Source organism: Salvelinus fontinalis, chromosome 13, assembly GCF_029448725.1.
Source record: "Salvelinus fontinalis isolate EN_2023a chromosome 13, ASM2944872v1, whole genome shotgun sequence".
NCBI lineage: Eukaryota > Metazoa > Chordata > Actinopteri > Salmoniformes > Salmonidae > Salvelinus > Salvelinus fontinalis.
The window spans coordinates 32,963,324-32,982,754 of record NC_074677.1 but is presented as its reverse complement, the minus strand read 5'-3'; the positions used below and the strand labels follow the sequence as shown (position 1 = coordinate 32,982,754).

At 42.7% G+C, this 19,431-nt stretch overlaps 1 protein-coding gene across 3 annotated transcripts in view; it reads right to left on the bottom strand.

Moving 5' to 3' along the window:
* Window positions 1-6,636: 6,636 nt before the first annotated feature.
* Window positions 6,637-19,431, bottom strand: part of LOC129868443 (cell adhesion molecule DSCAM-like) — a 142,823-nt gene continuing 130,028 nt past the window's right edge. For 2 of the 3 annotated variants that reach the window (XM_055942426.1, XM_055942427.1), the window contains 12 exons: window positions 15,638-15,755; window positions 15,140-15,303; window positions 14,883-14,981; window positions 14,561-14,749; window positions 14,118-14,408; window positions 12,528-12,704; window positions 12,366-12,396; window positions 12,074-12,189; window positions 11,656-11,805; window positions 10,820-11,017; window positions 10,283-10,585; window positions 6,637-8,856 (listed from right to left, as the gene is read on the bottom strand). In XM_055942426.1, the coding sequence (XP_055798401.1) occupies window positions 8,462-8,856; window positions 10,283-10,585; window positions 10,820-11,017; window positions 11,656-11,805; window positions 12,074-12,189; window positions 12,366-12,396; window positions 12,528-12,704; window positions 14,118-14,408; window positions 14,561-14,749; window positions 14,883-14,981; window positions 15,140-15,303; window positions 15,638-15,755 (2,231 nt within the window). In that variant the 3' untranslated portion in view covers window positions 6,637-8,461. The remainder of the gene's footprint in view (window positions 8,857-10,282; window positions 10,586-10,819; window positions 11,018-11,655; window positions 11,806-12,073; window positions 12,190-12,365; window positions 12,397-12,527; window positions 12,705-14,117; window positions 14,409-14,560; window positions 14,750-14,882; window positions 14,982-15,139; window positions 15,304-15,637; window positions 15,756-19,431) is intronic. The other variant, XM_055942428.1, reaches the window with a different exon arrangement.

Sequence of the window (19,431 nt, the reverse complement as noted above, 5' to 3'; positions counted from 1 at the left end):
ATTAAGGTGCCACCAACCTCCTGTGCAAGTGTTTCAAGTCCTGTGATCCGCACATTGAATTTACGGGAATGATTTGAGTGATTCTATTTTCTCTTTTACGAGTTTGATTATCCCTTCCGACTTAGCTCGCGCTGTTTCCAGATCATGGAGTCGCACCTCTGTCGCAATGGCTATCCTCACCAGACTTTCCACTTTAGTAGAATAGGTATCCACTTTAACAGTGAACACTGGCAATGATTCATTTACTGGTTTTAATTCTAAATCAAGGGGAGAGATAATCTTCTCACAAACAATCTCTTGTACAGCAGCGGCCAGCTCCTTCTGTTGTCTGGTGTTGAGAGTTGCCATGTTCCCACAGTTGAATTGTGGACTGACAAATTCTAGCTGCTGGAGCGTAAAAGACCTGCTTGTTATTTCTTGTCACACAATGAATGTAAAATATAATTTTTAGGAAATAGGTCTGTCAATTCATAGTAATTTACAACAATTTAACGTATTTAAAGGGATTGCTCAAGATAAATGTACTGAAAACCCTATTGAATGAAAAATTCAATAGGATTTTCAGTATAGCCACTCAAAATAGTCTGAATTAATCTAAGATAACTCAAGAAATCTGTAACTAATCATGACGTTTTTTCCGAGGTCTCACTCACGCAATTTTACATCTAACTAAGATGTTTGGTGCAGTATTTCTCAAGTGAAAAAATTTGAATGAAAACAAGTAATCTCTCATCTCTCATTAAGAAAGATGGCGCCGGAGAAGAAGGCAGACGTTTAATGTGCCCCCAGCCGTTTGTTTTTTTGTTCGTTTATTTGTGTTGTTTGTAACTTATTTTTTTACTTATTTTGTACATAATGTTGCCGCTACCGTCTCTTATGACCGAAAATAACTTTTAGACATCAGGACTGCGATTACTCACCACGGACTAGCAGAATCCTTTTTTTCCTTTCACGACTCTGATGAGCCAGAAGAGAAGGGTATACTGCTTCCTCAGGAATAGGCCCCGATCCACGTGATCTGCCTGAAGAGGAGGTGGAGAAAGAGGGGCCGAAGCGCAGGCTGCCTTCTGAGAATACACTTCGCTCTATTCTGCTGGCAAACGTGCAATCCATGGAGAAGAAAATCGACAAGTTACGCGGAAGATTAAACTACCAACAGTACATTCAAAACCGTAACATCTTATGCTTCACGGAGTCGTGGCTGAATGACGGCAATATCAACGTACAGCTGGCTGGTTATACGATGTACCGGCAGGATAGAACAGCTGCGTCTGATAAGACAAGGGGCGGCGGACTATGTATTTTTGTAAATAACATCTGGTGCACGATATCTAAGGAAGTCTCAAGCTATTGCCTGAGGTAGAGTATCTCATGATAAGCTGTGGACCACACTACCTACCGAGAGAGTTTTCATCTGTATTCTTCGTAGCTGTTTACATACCACCACAGTCAGAGGCTGGTACTAAGACAGCATTGAATGAACTGTATTCCGCCATAAGCAAACAAGAAAACGTTCACCCAGAGGCGGCGCTCCTAGTAGCTGGGGACTTTAAAGCAGGGAAACTTAAATCCATTTTACCTCATTTCTATCAGCCTGTTAAATGTGCAATCAGAGGAAAAATAACTAAAGACCACCTATATACCACACACACAGACGCATACAAAGCTCTCCCTCACCCTCCATTTGGCAAATCTGACCATAATTCTAACAAGCAAAAATTCAAGCAGGAAGCACAGTGACTAGATCAATAAAAACGTGGTCAGATGAAGCAGATCTAAGCTACAGGACTGTTTTGCTCCAATGGCATTGAGGAGTACACCACATCAGGTCATTGGCTTCATCAATAAGTGCATTGATGATGTCGTCCCCACAGTGACCATACGTACATATCCCAACCAGAAGCAATGGATTACAGGCAGCATCCACACTGAGCTAAAGGCTGGAGCTGCCGCTTTCAAGGAGCGGGACTCTAACCCAGAAGCTTATAAGAAATCCCGCTATGCCCTCCGACGAACCATCAAACAGGCAAAGCGTCAATACAGGACTAAGATCGAATCGTACTACACCGGCTCTGACGGTCATCGGATGTGGCAGGGCTTGCAAACCATTACAGACTACAAAGCGAAGCACAGCCGAGAGCTGCCCAGTGACACGAGCCTAGCAGACGAGCAAAACTACTTCTATGCTCGCTTCAAGGTAAAAAACACTGAAACATGCAGGAGAGCACCAGCTGTTCTGGAAGACTGTGTGATCACGCTCTCCGCAGCCGATGTGAGTAAGTCCTTTGAACAGGTCAACATTCACAAGGCCGCAGGGCCAGACGGATTACCAGGATGTGTACTGCGAGCATGCCCTGACCAACTGGCAAGGTCTTCACTGACATTTTCAACGTCTCCCTGTCCGAGTCTGTAATACCAACATGTTTTAAGCAGACCACCATAGTCCCTTTGCCCAGGAACACTAAGGTAACCTGCCTAAATGACTACCGACCCATAGCACTCATGTCTGTAGCCATGAAGCGCTTTGATAGGCTGGGCATGGCTCACATCAACACCATCATCCCAGAAACCCTAGACCCACTTTAATTTGCATACTGCCCCAACATATCCACAGATGATGCAATCTCTATTGCACTCCACACTGCCCTTTCCCACCTGGACAAAAGGAATACCTATGTGAGAATGCTATCCATTGACTACAGCTCAGCGTTCAACACCATAGTGCCCTCAAAGCTCATCCATAAGCTAAGGATCCTGGGACTAAGCACCTCCCTCTGCAACTGTAACCTGGACTTCCTGACGGGCCACCCCCAGGTGGTAAGGGTAGGTAGCAACACATCCACCACGCTGATCCTCAACACAGGGGCCCCTCAGAGTTGCGTGCTCAGCCCCCTCCTGTACTCCCTGTTCACTCATGACTGCACGGCCAGGCACGACTCCAACATCATCATTAAATTTGCTGAAGACACAACAGTGGTAGGCCTGTTTACTGACAACAACGAGGTAGCCTATAGGGAGGAGGTCAGAGACCTGTCCATGTGGTGCCAGGACAACAACCTCTCCCTCAACGTGATCAAGACAAAGGAGATGATTGCGGACTACAGGAAAAAGAGGACCGAGCGCGCCCCCATTCTCATCGACGGGGCTGCAGTGGAGCAGGTTGACATCACCAACAAACTAACATGGTCCAAGCACACAAGACAGTTGTTGTCATGGAAAATCATCTCAGAAATATAACGCTTTATCAGAACTTGTGAAATCAAAACATGCTTTTATTTACAATTGTATAACCATCTCGAATGTCCCGCTGAACCCCCCCCACCCAGAGCACTGGTTCACTCTTTATACCCAAATAGCATATGAGTCCACCCCATATGCAAATAAACATACTTCCCCTAATTCTTCAACATCATTATCTTTTTAGTTCAGGCTTCCTGCTTGTTCACACATACTAACGCCCATCATCTGCTTTCAGTTAAATTATAATAGTGGTCAGACCCTCTATCTTAGTGTGTCAACATACTCTGTGTCCCCTCCCTTCACCACTAAATCAATGCACTCTTTGTGCCCCCCTATCCTATCTATGTATCTGGTCTATGTGTCTGGTCAGTTTCACTTAAATGGAATCAGCAGACTATGTGTTTCTTGTTCATTAGTGTCCAGTTACTTTAGGTATATTTCTCTGGTATGTATGTTTTTTTTTGTGGAATGGGTAGACTATAAATCTAGTGTGTCAAAGCGCCCAGCAGGCGCCCGCATGTCTGGTCAACCCGCCAGCACAATGGAGAATACACAAGGGTCAGAGGGCCAGAACGTCCCCCAGTAGACCTCCATCACCACGGTCCCATGACCCATGTTAACATGTGGTTCGTTACTTTAATGTTCAGCTATCTTTTATATTTATAGGTTATCCATGTATCTTATGTTACTACTACACTACTACACCATCTGCTAATCTTTGGTTTCCTGTATTTACCAGAATGGCAAATGCACTCACATCTGCCTTCTTATACTATTTTCTAGTATACTCCTGTCTATTGTTTAATAGTGTGATATCTACCTACATATGTCAATTACTCCTACATTGTGAAGAAGGCATAACAAAACCTATTCCCCATCAGGAGACTGAAAAGATTTTGCATGGGTCCTCAGATCCTCTAAAGGTTCTACAGCTGTGCCATCGAGAGCATCCTGACTGGTTGCATCACTGCCTGGTATGGCAACTGCTCGGCCTCCGACCTCAAGGCCCTACAGAGGGTAGTGCGAACAGCCCAGTACATCACTGGGGCCAAGCTTCCTGCCATCCAGGACCTATATACCAGGCAGTGTCAGAGGAAGGACCTAAAAATTGTCAAAGACTCCAGCCACCCTAGTCATAGACTATTCTCTCTGCTACCGCATGGCAAGTGGTACCAGAGCGCCAAGTCTAGGTCCAAGAGGCTTCTAAACAGCTTCTACACCCAAGCCATAAGACTCCTGAACATCTAGTCAAATGGCTACCCACACTATTTGCACTGCCCCCCCCCCCCCCCCCCTACACCACTGCTACTCTCTGTTGTCATCTATGCATAGTCACTTTAATAAGTATACCTACATCTACATACTACCTCAACTAACCGGTGCCCCCGCACATTGACTCTGTACTGGTACCCCCCTGAATATAATTTCGCTATTGTTGTTTTACTGCTGCTCTTTAATTACTTGTTACTTTTATCTCTTATTCTTATCCGGTTTTTTTTTAACTGCATTGTTGTTTAGGGGCTCGTAAGTAAGCATTTCACTGTAAGGTCTACCTACACCTGTTGTATTCGGCATATGTGACTAATACAATTTGATTTGATTTGAATGACAAAACTTAATTGAAGAATCATTACTGTTGACCAATCACTGACAAAGGGGCGTAAACTTTGGCTACTGAACTTCGGGTTGCCTCAGGAAAAAAATGATTGTGCACAAACAGCCAAAAACACCCTTACTGAAGACCAAAACGAACAAAAACATCACAACACAATATATAATATAATATACTGTAGGCACAAACTGTTTCGGATGGGAAGCATGCGGACGCCTTAATATAAGCCCACCATTGAAAGATGGGACTCTCACGAACACGTACAAGTCGGTTGTTTTGCTCTAGGACGCCCACAAGCCCCACAAGACTTGTCTGAAGGTAGCCCGGGACCATTAAAAAAATTTATGGAAGTATACTGTATATGGAAGTATACTGTATATGGAAGTATACTGTATATGGAAGTATGCTGTATATGGAAGTATGCTGCATATTGAATTACTTCAGTGACAAAAACATAGTGAAATATGTGTAATTATTTTTTTAAAGAATTTTATGATCTTTCTTAAATCTCTCAGATATAGGACAGACACTTCAAAACATACTTCCTTTTTATTTTTTGGGACTATTTTGCCATGTTTGAATATGTTATTCAATGCGTTTCTATTGGCTAATAGCAGTAGGGCCAAATTCAGTGTTTTATAAAATAATTTTTTACATATTTTGGGGGGATGCTTAATAACTTCTCTAGGATAGGGGGCAGCATTTTCACGTTTGGATGAAAAGCATGCCCAGAGTAAACTGCCTCCTACTCAGTCCCAGATGCTAATATATGCATATTATTATTAGTATTGGATAGACAACACTCTGAAGTTTCTAAAACTGTTTGAATCATGTCTGTGACTATAACAGAACTTTTTTGGCAGGCAAAACCCCGAGGACAAACCATTCAGATTTTTTGTTTGTTTGAGGTCACTCTCTTTCAATGGGTTTCATTGGAAATCCAGATTTCTAAGGGACTTTCCTGCAGTTCCTATCACTTCCACTGGATGTCAACAGTCTTTAGAAATTGGTTGAGGCTTTTCTTTTGAGGTATTAAGATGTAGCCATGTTGAGAATGAGGCTCCAGTGAAGTGTACTGTTTGTTACTGTTACTGTTTGAACACAGATCATCCCGTCTTCAATTTTATCGATTAATTATGTAAAATAAATACCTAAAGTTGTATTACAAAAGTAGTTTGAAATGTTTGGACAAAGCTTACAGGTAACTTTTGAGATATTTTGTAGTCACGTTGTGCAAGTTGGAAACAGTGTTTTTCTGGATCAAACGCGCAAAATAAATGGACCTTTTGGATATATATCGATGGAATTAATCAAACAAAAGGACCATTTGTGATGTTTATGTGACATATTGGAGTGCCAACAGAAGAAGCTCGTCAAATGTAAGGCATGAATTAAATCTTTATGTCTGCGTTTTGTGTCGTGCCGGGAGGGTTGAAATATGATGGTCTGGATTGTTAGCTGGGGTGCGTGCTATCCTCAGATAATACCATTGTTTGCTTTTCGCTGTAAAGCATTTTTAAAATCTGACACATTGGCTGGATTCACAACAAGTGTAGCTTTAATTTGGTATATTGAATGTGTGATTTCATGAAAGTAACATTTTTAAAGTAATTTATTTGAATTTGGCGCTCTGCATTTCCACTGGATGTTGGCGTCCCACGCTATCGTCGAGGGGTATAAATTAACCTTGGTATGATGATCTTAAATCAATGACATATGTTAGCTTAGTAGAAACCCAGCCCCGGGCCCTTAGGGGGTTTAGTACTGAAAAAACATGAAATGTCATTGGTACAACAATATTTTTATTTGGAGAGTTTGAGTTTTATGAGACTCATGAGTGATTTTACATAAAAAGGAATTAGTGATAATCAATGACTGTTGTTCAAATTCATTTCAGATGAATTACCCAACAATCCACCCCTATCACCAATCACTCACTGACTCAGTTCCTCATTCACTTTTTCACTCACTCAACCAGTGACACACCCCACCCACAACCTTTGTGGGCGTCCTCCTCTATCCGTGTCTCTAAACAACCCATCGCCAGTCATTCATGTCAAACTGTGAAGGATCATTTGGGGAACAGCCTTTTTATTAATACAATTTGAACTGTGGGTTAGTTTCTCTTTATTTCAGTGCCACCATGGTGAACACCATGTTAAAAATAAAAAGCGACATCTTGTTAAAAGGAATATCATAATGAAGACAATTAAAACAAATAATATAAACGGGCATTAATGACCTCACAGCATTCTTATCAAACTCTCCCTCCGGGACTAAAATACAAAGAAAAATGGGCCAGGGTAAACAACAACTAAAACTGTGTAGTTATATCCACACTTTAGATAGACACTTCCCAAAGATTTTGGTTTGGTTTGAAGGGGGGATTGTCTCAAGTTTTTCCCTGTAGAGGAGCATCACGGCAATGCAGCGACAATAAATCTATTGAGGAGGAGAGTGAGAGCCTTGAAGACTCTACCTAGTGCACTGAGAATAGGGGCTCTGTCTGGACATTTTTTGGGGGGTGTCATGAAGTGCAAACCGTTATATTTCTGACCCTCCCTGTTCTAACTAACTTCATTTACCACCCTGGCAAATTAGCAGTGGTAAACTACACCTGAATACATAGCTGGGGTTTGTCCCGCCCTGTAAGTATACTAACATAGTTGATTTTCATTACAGTACAGTATAGAGCAAATAGTATCAATATAATTTTCATAATCTTTTTTCATATTGCACCATCAGAGTATGCGACACAGAGAAAGATCAACAGAGACTCCATTTCCTAATCAAAACGAGATATGTGCAAACATGACTAAGGACTTTATTAACCAAATCAATTCTTCCCTGTAATATCCACAAATAAAAGTGATTTCTCTTTTTATATATATATATTTATAGTAATAAGAATAATAAATCTTCACATTTGATAATTTCATAGTGTGACAAAAATGGTCAACTGGGCTGTCCAGTCGTTATCATAATCCTCTTAATCGTCTTTAATTGGTCAGTACCCATGCATCCATAGGAAATAGATTTTTTTCTTCAAAAAATTAATAATTTGAGAGCAGCTGACAAGTTTGGACTGGTGTCGATTGCTTCCATCCCAGATTTCTCCAAAGTTTCATTCAGTGTTTTAGAGGAAGTTTCCATAGAAAAAAATGACAAGCTCCAAATTATCATCTCATACTCCGGGAAAAAAGTTGTCCAGGTTCTAATTCAAATAGTGTAGTAATGGTAATAATTGATCATTTGTAATCAATAATTAATAATCATGAATAGTTGAGAAGTATCAACAAATAATCACTGATTAATAATTAATGATTAACAATAATAATCAAGAATAAATCATGTTCCCTCATAACATGATTATTTTGGCAAGCTCCGCGTGGAGTCATTTCAGATGAATGCATTTTCTCACAAGTTTAAAAAAACAAAGAAAGAAAGCTCCAAAAATAAATAAAAGAACATTAGTAAAAGGTACCCCTCCTTTAAGAAGAAAGGGGACATTATATACAGGACTGTTTGGTGAGAGTCAGTTTACTGCACTTGTAAGTGTAATAAGTCCAGTGTTAGTGTGAGTTTTAGTCTGGGCCCATGCCACTGATGTTATACCAGCGTGTAGGACTTTGCGTAGGGGTTGTTGGTCTGTTTGAGGTGTCCTCGTGAGTCAAGCAGGGACTCTTGGGAGGTGCTAAGCTTGGCGGCCTGGGCCAGCTCTGAGCCCTCTCTGTGGGGCAGGGTGACTGCTGACCCGGGTTGCCACTGGGCCACTGGGTCCCTGCTGCTGGCCCTGCTGCTGGCCTGGGGGGCCTCCGTGGGAGTTGGGGGCGCCATGCGTGATGGCCGTTTCAGGGAGCGACTCTTCTGGGGCTCCAAGCAGGCCTGGCCCATGGCCCCCTCCCCCCCGGCGCCACCCCTCCCTCCAGTGCCCGAGGACGATATACCGCGGTTCAGCAGGAAGTCCATGCGCAGGTAAGGAGGCAGGTGCACTAGTTCGCCCCCTAAAGGACAAAGGAAGGAAAGAGAGGGGGGTTAGTTATGATGCATTGTGTTTTATGGACAACAACCCCATAGAATACACATATGGCCAGTGTAATTATGGAAAAATCTCAGTTCAAAACACTTCAGTGAAGAGAAATGACTGCTCCTGGGGGAAAGGTGAGATACAAGCTCATCACATCTTCCACGCCAACCCACAAAACTAGGGTAGTTTATATGCCAAAGTCATCCATAGATTCTGACAGACTATTAAAGTATATTGCTTTGTCAAGTTATTGAGGTAATATGCCAAAGAATGTTCTTCATCTGAATTTGGCCTTGACCAACATGAAATGAAAATGGCAATATTTTACACTGTCATTAAACCCAACCAGATTCCATTATACTTATTAGGTTAATGGATGGAGAAGGAGACTGTTGCTTTTCTATAACATAAATAAGTAATGTTATAGATTTAAGACTCCAGCGCAGCTCATTACAAATGTATCTGAGTAAAGTCTACAGAGTTTAATAAAATATAACTATAATGAACCAAAACTATATAGAATGAATAAGATGAAGACTTCAACAAAAAGACTGAATTCATGAGGTGAAGTGACCTCATAGCAAGCGGCCTCAAACAGATTTAGGTTGTTCAATGTTCAAGCTTGGTCATCCTGCAATGGAGTTTTGTCAATAGAATAAGCTTCATTAATACATGACCTTAATTAATACATTCATTTATTCAAATCACTGTCTGCAAAACTCCACATTTGTTGCTGCAAGTAGCATTACTAGGGTTGCAAAATTCTGGGAACTTTCAATAAATTCCCTGGTTTTCCAGAAATCCTTGTTGGAAGATTCCAGGTTTCATGTTTATTCCCTGCTGATTCCAGGAATCCTCCATCCGGGATTTCAGGAAAACCAGGGAATTTATTGAAAGTTCCCAGAATAGTGCAACCCTAAGCATTACTAGACCATTATCTTCAGAACAGTTAAATTGATATATCAGCAGTAAATATTTACGAACCCCTAACCCTGGGATATGATCTGGTTTGCCTAACATTTACGAGGGAGAGGGAAATGGCCCTGAATTGATACGTTTGGTCTGACTGACCAGCGTTGTGTTTTAAATGCATATTACAGAATTTGTTAGTTTTTATTTGCATATGAAGAACATAATAGCTTGAAATGTTACGACACAGAGTTATTCAATTCAGCTACAGTTCCGCATACAGGTAACAGACCATAGACTAACCCCACAGTCTATATATGAAGAAAGTATGTATCAGATCTTGAAGTGAACGTTAGGGTTAGGATTAGCGTTAGTGCTTGGGGGGGCCCTCAAACCATAGCATTACAAGCATGGTGAAGGCTAGCAAACATTAGCAACAGAGCTCAGAGTTAGCTACAGCTACAGCAGTTAGCTATTTGTCTACGTGGCCTCACCCGGTCTGTGAGCTTTGGGTGCGGCCATGTTCATGACTCGGCTGACATCCTGAGGCTTGGGCGGGGAGGCAGTGAACCTGCAGATGCCTGACTCGGAGGGTGTGCTGGACGTCAGGCTGTCTGTGTAGTCATTTGTGCCTGCTGTCATCTGCTCCGACGACGTATCCGAGATGAAGCACTCTGTGATGGTAAACTTGGCGTGCCGCAGCTGCTCCTCCATCTTGGCGTGCTCGTAGGCCCGCGCCAGCTCCTCGTAGGTGGACGAGGCGCTCTCTGTGGACACCATGCTGCTCCGTGCACGGTCTATACCAGGGGTTAGGGTTAGAGGCCATGTTAGTAGAGCAGTTAGGGGCTAACGCTATCATTAGCATTGTTATAAACTGTTGGCATTGTTAAAAGTTCTATAGTAGGCCGATCTGTCTTTATTAAAGAGGTGAGCGGTGTTGTTATGGTTAAGGGTGATGTTACAGACATTCTTATATGGGGACTGTTATAGCGGTTGTTACAGACTTGTCTCATCTTCAGGTGCGTTGTTACCTGTGTCCTGAGATGGGCTGACGCTGTAGCTGTCACTCTCCTTGTCCACAGATCCGGCCACCCGTGGTGTGGGCAATCTCCAGTCAGTGCTCAGGGTGTGGGCCGAGACTGGCGGGTGTGGTCGGTTCAGGGTCCACTGGCTAGCGTAGCGGTTGCGTGCAACAGGGCCTGCTTTGGCTGTGCGGCGGGCTGTGGGATCTGACAAGGAAAGATACAGAAAATGACATCACAGTCACACACCAGGGTGTTATGTCACATAACAAGGGTTCATCTTGAGTACTGCAATGCTCTGTTTTTTTAAGCTGACTGAGTGTTTTTAAGGGTGGCAGTAAGTGTGTATCTGGCAATAGCAATGACGGCTGGACACCCAATCCTCACATAAACCAACAAAAAGAAAACGCCCACCATCACAATATCTCACCTGGAGTTCATCTCAGGACCTCTTGTGTCCACACAAATACATATAGCTTACAATAACAGTGAGAAAACGGTTTGATTAGGTTGACTGCAGTCCTCCACAAATACATACATTTTTGATTGGATGCAATACACATACATAATCATTCATGTTTAGAATTGAAAATAATTTAACAGCAATAATCACTGTGTTGAAAGTAAATGCTTATCACTGTGAACAACATCAGTGGAGATGGTAGGGGCAGTGCTCCTAATGCTTCTGATGACTCTCTGAGGACTGGAGCTGAATCAAACCAGTCTGTTGTCTGGAATCAACTCTAGCTGAATAAATTCCAGCTGTATGAATGCAATCCTGATTGCACTTATTAATTCTAGCTCCACCGCTAGTAAAGTAAAGAGGATGTCCATACTAGACTTACTGGTTCCTGGCCTAGCATCAGACACATCCACTAGTGGTCCGGTGGCCTGGGACAGGGACTGGTAGTGGACGGTGTGGGTAACCGTAGATGACTTCTGTTTCTGAGTCTCCCCAAAGTCATTGTCAGTCAGCAGCACTGTGGACCTGTCGTCTGAAATAGAGAGAATCATTTCACAAACATGGTCACCACAGTACGATGAGAATCGCCACAGTAGGTACTACTACCACATAGAAGGCCACAGATATGTGATATTCACATATTGTTATCCAATGTTACACAAGTTTCCCGCTCGCATTTCCTACTTGGAAGCTCATTATGAGTTTTGACATGTCCGGGAGCTTTCCGGGAGTTTCAGTCCAAAGTTTCTGATAATTCAGAGAACACATGAAAGCAGCATAATGTATCAGTGTCCACTCACCGACTGTCTCCATGGTGTCTCTCTCCTCTATGAGCAGCTGGGCTCGGGGGATGTCGATGTGCATTCTAAGGGTCTGCTGCTGCTTGTTGATGGTGTCTGCAGGTCGTGTGTTTTTACTGGGGAACGCAGGAAACAACATACACTGGTCAATAAAGACCTCATTACAGATATTCAGAAACTGGTGATTCTAATATGATTCTATAGATACAGTATTGAATGTTTTTTTATTCCATTAATGCATTAGACAATAGCAACTGTCTATAAAGTTATATGTCAAACTGCTCATGCTTACCTCATCAGCATCTCTGCCAAACTTTTCGCATCTACAGAGCAAACAAGAACAAAAATCACATTACATACAGATGATACTCACACTATACTTGACAATAGTTAAAGAAGTTTTACAGAAATCTAACCAATCAGGTGTTGCCCTGTTGCTGCTGTGACCTCTCACCTCTGAGCCTCTTCAGTCTCTGTTCCCTCCTTCTCCTCCTGAGGACTAGCAGCAGGACGAAGACCAGCACGATTCCCACCAGCACACAGGAGATGATGGTCACCATCTTCAGACCCTCGTTACTGGACGTACTGTCCACAGTAACCGTTGGAGCCTTCACCAGTGGAGCAATGGTACCTTGAGACAGGTCATAGAGATGTTATTAGCTGACATAAACTATGACATGTGTTATGACAGCATTATGTAGGTTGATGTACAACACCCTCAGTGGGGCTGGGTAAATTAGGTTTTCAGGGGAATTGGAAGAGAGCCTGTAATGCGACTTCTGCTTTGGCGACACTTCATCTTAACTCCTCCTCTATATTTAGCGGATCGGTTGAATAGTGCAGAAGAGAAACTCCCTGACAGTTTTCTTTCTCGTCAGCACCAGAATGTGGGGCATCCCGCTCAGGCGTTTCTTTTACGCCTGCTACGTTAGGTTACTTGTACAATAACTAGAAGGTTGTCAAGTGTCGCAACCAGACCTGGTAGACGAGAGAATGACTGCAAAAAATCATCCAAACGCGAACACATATTAAGCCTATACAGCAGTGGAGGCTGGTGTGAGGAACTATAGGAGGACAGGCTCATTGTAATGGCTGGTAGTGGTTTCCATATGTTTGATGTGTTTAATACCGTTCCCATAATTCCATTCCAGCCATTACAATGAGCCAGTCCTCCTATAGCACCTCCCACGAGCCTCCTCTGCTATGCAGTGTCTGTCGATGAATAGGAAATACTAAATTAACTTTGTGTTAATGTTTAAAACATGAATCAAGCACCTGGCACAAGGTAACAGTGCCTCTACATCTTGCATCCCAATCTTAATGTATTTTCCATCAAACCCACCCAATCTGCTCCAACAAGCTGCTGCAGCCCTGCGCTAGCTGCAATGAGCACCTGACCTTCTGCCAAACTGGCAGTAATGCCCACTTTACAGAAGATCAACTCATCCTTCTTAGCTGAAAACTAAGCTCTTTTTTCCCCTTTTATACTTCCTGGATGGCTGGGGGGTTAGATGGATGTGGTGGGGACAAATAGACTAGGGTCCAGTGAAGGTGTGTGTGTGTGTGTGTGTGTGTGTGTGCGTGTGTGTGTGTGTGTGTGTGTGTGTGTGTGTGTGTGTGTGTGTGTGTGTGTGTGTGTGTGTGTGTGTGTGTGTGTGTGTGTGTGTGTGTGTGTGTGTGTGCGTGAAATCGCCACGGCCACTGGAGTCAGCAGAACATCTACTTGAGGTACTTTCCTGCCCCATTCATCAGTTAGGCCTAGAGCCTTTTAAAGCATGGACCAGGGAAAGACTAGCATGAGACAGCCACTTTAATGGCAGGGAGGAGAGAAGAGCTCCAAGGACCAGTAAATAGCTAAATATGAGGTCATTTCCTTCTCTAAGGCAGGTATACCGTAAATGAACGTTTTTGATGGAAACTCAGGCAGTTGTGACACAATTTTCAAGGAATGGTTAGGTAAATTACTTTTAAACTACAGTTCTTCATTCTTTATTCGGATATCCTGAATAAGTCACTATAAGCGTGTATAGACAACTTAACTCACTGCCATCGTAGCTCAGAGTGGAAAACTTGACCCTCTTCTCTGCTGACCCGGCGCTGTTGAACACCTTCATCTGCAGTTCATACCAGGTGGCCTCGGCCAGGTCATACAGGATGTAGCTCTTGGTCAGAGAGGTGCGCTGGGCCGTGGTCCACGTGGGAGACTCCACCGAACGGTACTCTAACGTGAAGGACGTGATTGGACAGCCGCCATTGTTCCAGCCAATCAGGTTGAGCCTGACACGCGTGGCATTGATACTGGTGAAGAGCTCCTGTTCTTTAGAGTACTGGGGTTCTGTTGGGGAGTGAGGAGAGAGGAGTCAGACCACACAAACACTTCAATGAGAGGTCTTTCCATAAGAATGAGTTTTCCATTAATTGAGTAAAAGCAATGGGGTCACTATTTAATAAAAAAACATATGTAAAAGAAAGTCAACATCTCCCTACCTTTCCCATGAGTCTTAGCCTCGATGATCTCACTGATGCGCCCTGGCCCCACAGCATTCTGGGCAGTCAGGGTGAACTTGTACCAGGTGCCACACTTCAGGTTCTCCAGTCGATAGGAACGCTCACTAGGGCTGATGGCAAAGTTGCCCCACTTCTCACTGTTGTCCTCTGAGTATTGCAGGATGTAGCCTGATATGTGAGAGAGAGGTTAGGATGTTACAGTGTTGCCTGCTATTTAATCAAGTCAGTAAGCTGTTGTCCAAGGGAAAACAAAAATCTCCAATAATAGTTAGTGTTGCTGCTAGCTGCGTTGGTGTCTGACCTCGTATGGAGCTGCCTCCGTTGTCTCCTGGTATCCAGGACAGAGTGATTGAAGTGGTGGTCGTCTTGGTAACGGTGAGACGAGGCTGGTCCGGGGGAACTAGAAGTAAAAATATGGATTTTATTTAAGTCCTTCTAACTCATGATGACATCCTTTCACTTCACTACCTATGATGAATACATGTCTATTTAGTATTGTTATGAACTGACCTGAAGACTGGTAAACTGGATTGTTCCATCACACACTAACTGACTTACCTTGAACCTGCAGGTTGAGGATGATTTTATCAGGCCCAAAACTGTTGCTAGCCACACAGGTGTAGTTCCCAGAATCCTCAGCTTTCACTGTGCGGATGACCAGGCTGCCGTTGCCCTGAACAATGCGTCTACTGTCAATCACAGCAGGGGCGGGGCTTCCATTGCTGAATCACAAATGTACGAACGACAGTCAGACAATGAACTACAGCGAGATACACCAAAGAGAAAATCTTTGAAAGGTATTGGATAATGTTACAATACTTTTATGTGTATAGGAATATGCGGCACATGTAAACAACCATTCTTTTTTAACATTCTGCTGATAAGTGTGAAAGGATACTGCAAACACACAAGGTCTTCAGTGAAAATTGACATTCCAAAGAGCCACTGTTTTTTAACTGGTATTTAGTGTGCGTTAAAAGTGACTCAAAACACGGTCTGTACTAAGTTCTACTGTCTGTCCTACATGCAGCATGATGTGTTGTACTCTGTACTCACGTCTCCTTGAGCCACTTGACCGTGGGGGCTGGGTCGCCCACCGCCTTACAGGGCAACACGATGTCCCTCATCCAGGGGGTGGTCACTGTGCCGTTGAATGTCAGGATCTGAGCAGGAGCTGCACACAAACACACGACAACTGGGTCAAATACTTTGGCTGACTTGATTTAGTTTTGGTCCCGTGGTCCCGTGTGGCTCAGTTGGTAGAGCATGGCGCTTGCAACGCCAGGGTTGTGGGTTCATTTCCCACGGGGGGACCAGGATGAATATGTATGAACTTTCCAATTTGTAAGTCGCTCTGGATAAGAGCGTCTGCTAAATGACTTAAATGTAATGTAAATGTTTTCCTGGTACAACAGAAGTAATGGAATAGACCCAAAGGTGGAAATCGATCCCAAATACTTTCAAGGGAAGCTCTATAAAAGCAGTGTAAACTGTTAGTTCTTTATCCAACTTTATTGAATTCCCCACCTCTTTGTCTACACCTGCACCCCTTAAGACATACAGAGCCCATCTCTGTGCTTAGACAGATATAAAGTGGTCTGTTTGCAGAGGTGTAAAAAGTATTCAATTGTCTTACTTGAGTGAAATTAAAGATACTTTAATGTAAAATGACTCAAGTAAAAATGAAAGTAACCCAGTAAAATACTACTTGAAGAAAAGCCTAAAAGTATCAGATTTTAAATGGACTTAAGTACAGTGGTGGAAAAAGTAGTCAATTGTCATACTTGAGTAAAAGTATAAAGTAAAAGTAAATGCTATACCTCAAATTCCTTATATTTAGCAAACCAGAAGGCACAATTTCCTTTTTTATTTTTTGACAGCCAGGGGCACACTCCAACACAATTTACAAAGGAAGAATTTATGTTTAGTGAGTCCACCAGATCAGAGGTGGTAGGGCAGTAGGGATAACCAGAGACGTGTGAATTTGACCCTTTTCCTGTACTGCCAAGCATTCAAATTGTAACTAGTACCTTTGGGTGTCAGGGAAAATGTACGGAGTAAAAAGTACATAATTTTCTTTAGGAATGGAGTGAAGTAAAAGTAAAAGTAGTCGAAAATATAAATAGTAAAGTACAGATACACCAAAAAAACACTTAAGTAGTATTTAAAAATATTTTTACTTACATTTTTAGGGATAGGGGGCAGCATTTTCACTTTGGATGAATAGCGTGCCCAGAGTGAACTGCCTCCTACTCTGTCCCAGATGCTAATACAGTGGGGAGAAGAAGTATTTGATACACTGCCGATTTTGCAGGTTTTCCTACTTACAAAGCATGTAGAGGTCTGTAATTTTTTATCATAAGTACACTTCAACTGTGAGAGACGGAATCTAAAACAAAAATCCAGAAAATCACATTGTATGATTTTAAGTAATTCATTTGCATTTTATAGCATGACATAAGTATTTCATACATTAGAAAAGCAGAACTTAATATTTGGTACAGAAACCTTTGTTTGCAATTACAGAGATCATACATTTCCTGTAGTTCTTGACCAGGTTTGCACACACTGCAGCAGGGATTTTGGCACACTCCTCCATACAGACCTTCTTCAGATCCTTCCGGTTTCGGGGCTGTCGCTGGACAATACGGACTTTCAGCTCCCTCCAAAGATTTTCTATTGGGTTCAGGTCTGGAGACTGGCTAGGCCACTCCAGGAAGTTGAGATGCCTCTTACGGAGCCACTCCTTAGTTGCCCTGGCTGTGTGTTTCGGGTCGTTGTCATGCTGGAAGACCCAGCCACGACCCATCTTCAATGCTCTTACTGAGGGAAGGAGGTTGTTGGCCAAGATCTCGCGATACATGGCCCCATCCATCCTCCCCTCAATACGGTGCAGTCGTCCTGTCCCCTTTGCAGAAAAGCATCCCCAAAGAATGATGTTTCCACCTCCATGCTTCATGGTTGGGATGGTGTTCTTGGGGTTGTACTCATCCTTCTTCTTCCTCCAAACACGGCGAGTGGAGTTTAGACCAAAAAGCTCTATTTTTTTGTCTCATCAGACCACATGACCTTCTCCCATTCCTCCTCTGGATCATCCAGATGGTCATTGGCAAACATCAGACGGGCCTGGACATGCGCTGGCTTGAGCAGGGGGACCTTGCGTGCGCTGCAGGATTTTAATCCATGACGGCGTAGTGTGTTACTAATGGTTTTCTTTGAGACTGTGGTCCCAGCTCTCTTCAGGTCATTGACCAGGTCCTGCCGTGTAGTTCTGGGCTGATCCCTCACCTTCCTCATGATCATTAATGCCCCCCGAGGTGAGATCTTGCATGGAGCCCCAGACCGAGGGCGATTGACCGTCATCTTGAACTTCTTCCATTTTCTAATAATTGCGCCAACAGTTGTTGCCTTCTCACCACCCTGCTTGCCTATTGTCCTGTAGCCCATCCCAGCCTTGTGCAGGTCTACAATTTTATCCCTGATGTCCTTACACAACTCTCTGGTCTTGGCCATTGTGGAGAGGTAGGAGTCTGTTTGATTGAGTGTGTGGACAGGTGTCTTTTATACAGGTAACATGTTCAAACAGGTGCAGTTAATACAGGTAATGAGTGGAGAACAGGAGGGCTTCTTAAAGAAAACCTAACAGGTCTGTGAGAGCCGGAATTCTCATTGGTTGTTAGGTGATGAAATACTTGTCATGCAATAAAATGCAAATTAATTACTTAAAGATCATACAATGTGATTTTCTGGATTTTCGTTTTAGTTTCCGTCTCTCACTTCAACTGTGAGAGACGGAATCTAAAACAAAAATCCAGAAAATCACATTGTATGATTTTCTGGATTTTGATATGATGATGATGATAATGATAATGATAAAAATTACAGACCTCTACATGCTTTGTAAGTAGGAAAACCTGCAAAATCTGCAGTGTATCAAATACTTGTTCTCCCCACTGTATATGCATAGTATTATTACTATTGAATAAAAAACACTCTGAAGTTTCTAAAACTGTTTGAATGATGTCTGTGAGTATAACAGAACTCATATGGCAGGCAAAAACCTGAGAGAAAATCCAAACAGAAAATGGGAATTCTGAGGCTGGTCGATTTTCAACTCATCGCCTATTGAAATCCCAGTGGGATATGGATCTGTTTGCACTTCCTATGGCTTCCACTAGATGTCAACAGTCTGTAGAACGTTGAATGAAGTTTCTACTGTGATGTTGAGCCGGATGGGAGCTGTTTGAGTCAGTGGTCTGGCAGAGAGCCAGGTCCTGGTCACACGCATTCCACATGATATCGACTTGCGTTCCATTACTTCTATAGACACAAAGGAATTCTCCGGTTGGGATGTTATTGAATATTTATGATAACAACATCCTAAAGATTGATTCTATACTTAGTTTGACAAGTTTATTCGACCTGTAATAACTTTTTGAAGTTTTCGTCCGACGTTCGCCTGGACCTGTACGAGCGTTTGGATATGTGTACTAAACGTGCTAACAAAAGTAGCTACTTGGACATAAATAATGGACATTATCGAACAAAACAACCATTTATTGTGGAACTAGGATTCCTGGGAGTGCATTCTGATGAAGATCATTAAAGGTAAGGGAATATTTATAGTGTAATTTCTGATTTCTGTTGACTCCAACATGGCAGAGAATTTCTTTTTCTTTTTCTGAGTGCCGTCTCAGATTATTGCATGGTGTGCTTTTTCCGTAAAGTTTTTTTAAAATCTGACACAGTGGTTGCATTAAGAACAAGTGTATCTTTTATTCTATGTAAAACATGTATCTTTCATCAAAGTTTATGATGAGTATTTCTGTTATTTGATGTGGCTCTCTGCA